The sequence below is a fragment of the Triticum dicoccoides genome, unplaced genomic scaffold (genome assembly GCF_002162155.2).
Source record: "Triticum dicoccoides isolate Atlit2015 ecotype Zavitan unplaced genomic scaffold, WEW_v2.0 scaffold41659, whole genome shotgun sequence".
NCBI classification, from domain to species: Eukaryota; Viridiplantae; Streptophyta; class Magnoliopsida; order Poales; family Poaceae; genus Triticum; species Triticum dicoccoides.
Window position 1 is genome coordinate 7,593 of NW_021270718.1, and position 3,590 is coordinate 11,182.

General features: G+C 46.0%; 1 protein-coding gene across 1 annotated transcript; it reads left to right on the forward strand.

The window, feature by feature from the left end:
- The first annotated feature begins 1,183 nt into the window (after window positions 1–1,183).
- Window positions 1,184–3,525, forward strand: LOC119346489 (S-locus-specific glycoprotein S13-like). Its single transcript, XM_037615839.1, has 3 exons — window positions 1,184–1,532; window positions 1,892–3,295; window positions 3,467–3,525. Exons 2-3 carry the CDS (start codon window positions 2,050–2,052, stop codon window positions 3,523–3,525), a joined length of 1,305 nt encoding a protein of 434 aa, XP_037471736.1. The 5' UTR covers window positions 1,184–1,532; window positions 1,892–2,049.
- The last annotated feature ends 65 nt before the right edge of the window (window positions 3,526–3,590 follow it).

The following is a 3,590-nucleotide window of genomic DNA, read 5'->3' on the forward strand; positions in this document are numbered from 1 at the left end:
TTTTTTATGCATGTTTAATATTTATTTAGATACATGATTAACATTTTTCATATACATATTGTGGTGTAGCATTGTACATTTCTTGTATACATCAGAAACATTTTTCTATACTCTATCTGATTCAAAAAGTATCATGGCTTTAGTTCATCTTTAATTCAAATTTGAACTAAATGCACGACATTTTGTTTTGGATCAGAGGGAGTATATTTTTAATATATTTTAATTGCACGATCAACACTTTTCAATTTCTATGTGAAGTGATTTGTATAATAGATATATTTAGAATATTTTGAAATATAAGCTAAAGTAATAAACAAAATAAAGCAAAAAGCTAAAGAATTCCAAAGGAACGGTGTTCCTATGAAAATCCTGCAGGAAACCTACGAACCGAACGCATCATTAAAATCTTGGATCATATATCATGATTATTAGCATGTGAAAATAATAAGGAGTGGACAGGGGGCCCATGCCCCCCCCATTGTACTTATTTATGCTGGTACTTTCCTTTTTGGTTCCTACATTTTTTCTTCTTGGTTCCTACATTTTCCTTCTTGGTTCCTAAGTTTTGTATTCCTATCCATACGGAGCCTAATTTTGTCTTTTCGGTTGAAATTGACGCCTCTGTGTGTGTTTTATTCATTCTCCGGGAGTAAAGGGTGTGATGCTGGAAGCTAGCAAGGATGAGGTGAAGGTCACGAGGACCATGGACGTGGCCACCATGGTCCCGTACCTCACCAAGAAGCTCAACCGCGTCGTCGAGGCCGTCGCGCCCGTCAAGAAGGACAAGAAGAATGATAAGGGGAAAGGAAGCGAGATGGCAGGCCCGTCCATGGGTATACAAATTATACATTTTTGTTGTATACATCCGAAACATTTTCTATACTCCCTCCGATCCAAAAAGGTGTCGTGGCTTCAACATTAATTCAGATTTAAACTAAAGGCGCAACACTTTTTTTTGCATCAGAGGGAGTACATGTTTAACATTGTCTAAATGCATGATCAACACTTTTCAATTTTTGTATGTAAAGTGATTTCTATAATATGTAGATAGAATATTTCGAAATATAAGCAAAAGTAAACAAAATAAAGTGAAAAACAAAAGCAGAAAATGTGAAGAAAAAACGGAAGAAGAAGAAGAAAAAAAAAGCTCTGAAGGCTTTGTTCCCCGCTGGACCGGCCCATTCTGGCAACTGTTGACGCGAGTCGCGCCCCATCCTGCCCCCCGCTGTGGCCGCTGCTTCTGCTGCCGCCGGCGGTGGCTAAGCCAGTTAATGACGTCACCGCCGCCTTTATCTTCTCAGCCTTACCTGTGCCTCCCCGGCGAACCAGTCCGGCACTCCATCGCGCTGTCGTGGCCATCCCCCGCTGATTTCCCTTGGCCCTCCGGCCGCGCGCCGTCGCCGGCAGCGATGGGCCCGCCACGCTTACCGCCGGTATACTAGTCGCTCGGGTTGGTGCGCCACACTCCCCTACGCCGTCGGCGTCAGCCACCACCGTCACCACGAGCCACTCCGCCGGAGCTCCACCTGAAGGTAACCCATTTCCTACCATTATCCCCTTTTCTGTTCTTCAGTAAGACTACTACTTGTACAGTTGTATGCCACCAAGAGCAAGTTTGCCTGCTGTACACAACACAGCGAAATTGTTGTAGCCTGCTACGTAGTAGAAGATACTACCTTCGTTCCAAATTACTCGTCGTGGTTTTAGTTTGAACTAAAACCACGACGAGTAATTTGGAATGGAGGGAGTATTTCTTTGTGTGAACTCCACACGGAGACCAGCAGCCAATGCTGAATAATAATACTCACTCTTGCACCTTGCATTGTGTGGTCATCCGAGACTCCTGCAAATGTGATTGACTGATGAGCTACTTTCAACAAAAACCACACAGAAGTCAGAGCAGCGTTTCCCTCCACACAGAAGACCGAGGCTCCGATCAAGCAATCGATCCCTATGCATCTTCTTGGCTGCTCCCTCTGAAAAAAAATCCCCTTCATTTGATCTTCACAGCACAGGCATGAGGCATATGCGAGAGGAGGCTGAATAGGTATGGCTCCCCTCCAAGTTTTTCTCCTCCTGTCACTGATTTGTCTCTGCAAATCCGACGACCGCCTTACTCCTGCAAAGCCGCTCTCCGCCGGCAGCAAGCTCGTCTCAGACAATGGTGTCTTTGCTCTCGGCTTCTTCTCCCCAAAGAACTCAACTGCAGACTCATATGTCGGCATATGGTACAACAACATCCCCGAGCGTACATATGTGTGGGTTGCTAACCACGACAACCCGATCACCAACGCTTCTCCTGGGAAGCTGGTCGTGACCAACAACTCCGACCTCGTCCTGTCTGACTCCCAAGGCCGCGCTCTTTGGACAACCATGAACAACTTCACATCCGGAACCACCGGAACCGCTGTTGTACTGCTCGACTCCGGAAACTTGGTCATCCAGTTGCCCAATGGTACAGACCTATGGCAGAGCTTCCATCACCCAACTGACACCATCCTCCCCGGCATGCCTTTACCACTGAGTGCAAATGATGATCTCTACACTCGCCTTGTTGCTTGGAGGGGCCCTGATGACCCAGCCACCAGCGACTACTCCATGGGCGGTGACCCTAGTTCGGACCTCCAGGTTGTCATCTGGAATGGGACGAGACCGTATTGGCGCAGATCTGCGTGGAATGGTGAATTGGTCACTGCCTCGTATCAAGGTAGCACTGGCTTCATCATGACCCTAAGAATTGTCTACAGAGGGGATAAGTTATACATGACATTCACCGTCTCCGATGACTCGCCAAGCATGCGAATGGTGCTGCACTACACGGGCGTGTTTAGGTTTCTGGCGTGGAACAGCAACTCGTCATCATGGGAGGTTTTCACAGAGCAGCCAAGTCCTAGTTGTGACCAATATGCCTATTGCGGACCATTTGGCTACTGTGATGCCACTGAAACAGTTCCAAAATGCAACTGCTTCAGTGGGTTTGAGCCTAATGGTGTTAACTTCTCCAGAGGGTGTCGGAGAAAGGAGGATCTGAAATGTGGTGGTGGCGATAATTTCTTGACCTTCAGAGGTATGAAGATACCCGATAAGTTCGTGTATGTCAGGAACAGAGGCATCGACCAATGCAGAGCAGAATGCAGCCGTAATTGCGATTGCACTGCGTATGCTTATGCTAACCTGCAAAATGGCAGCACGTCTGATGACATGTCAAGGTGCTTGATTTGGTTGGGGGAGCTTGTCGACACGGGAAAGTTTCGTGATGGCGAGAACCTGTACCTCCATATAGCCAGTTCAACAGGTATACATCTTTCCTTGTGCGCTTTTGTACGGCGTGACATATCCCTTTTATGTTGAATGCTAGATGTGGTTTGGGATGACACAATAATTACGACAAACACAATGCCGCAAGAAATGCGTGTCAAATTTTGAAAGCATCATCCTCTTGGATTATATTTTTGTCTTTCTGCAGTTGAGAAACAGAGTAATGTATCGAAGATTGTACTCCCAGAAATGGCTAGATGCGGTTAGGAAGATGATGTACTGATCAGTGATCACGACAAACACAACACTTGCAAAAAGTGTAAAATATATTT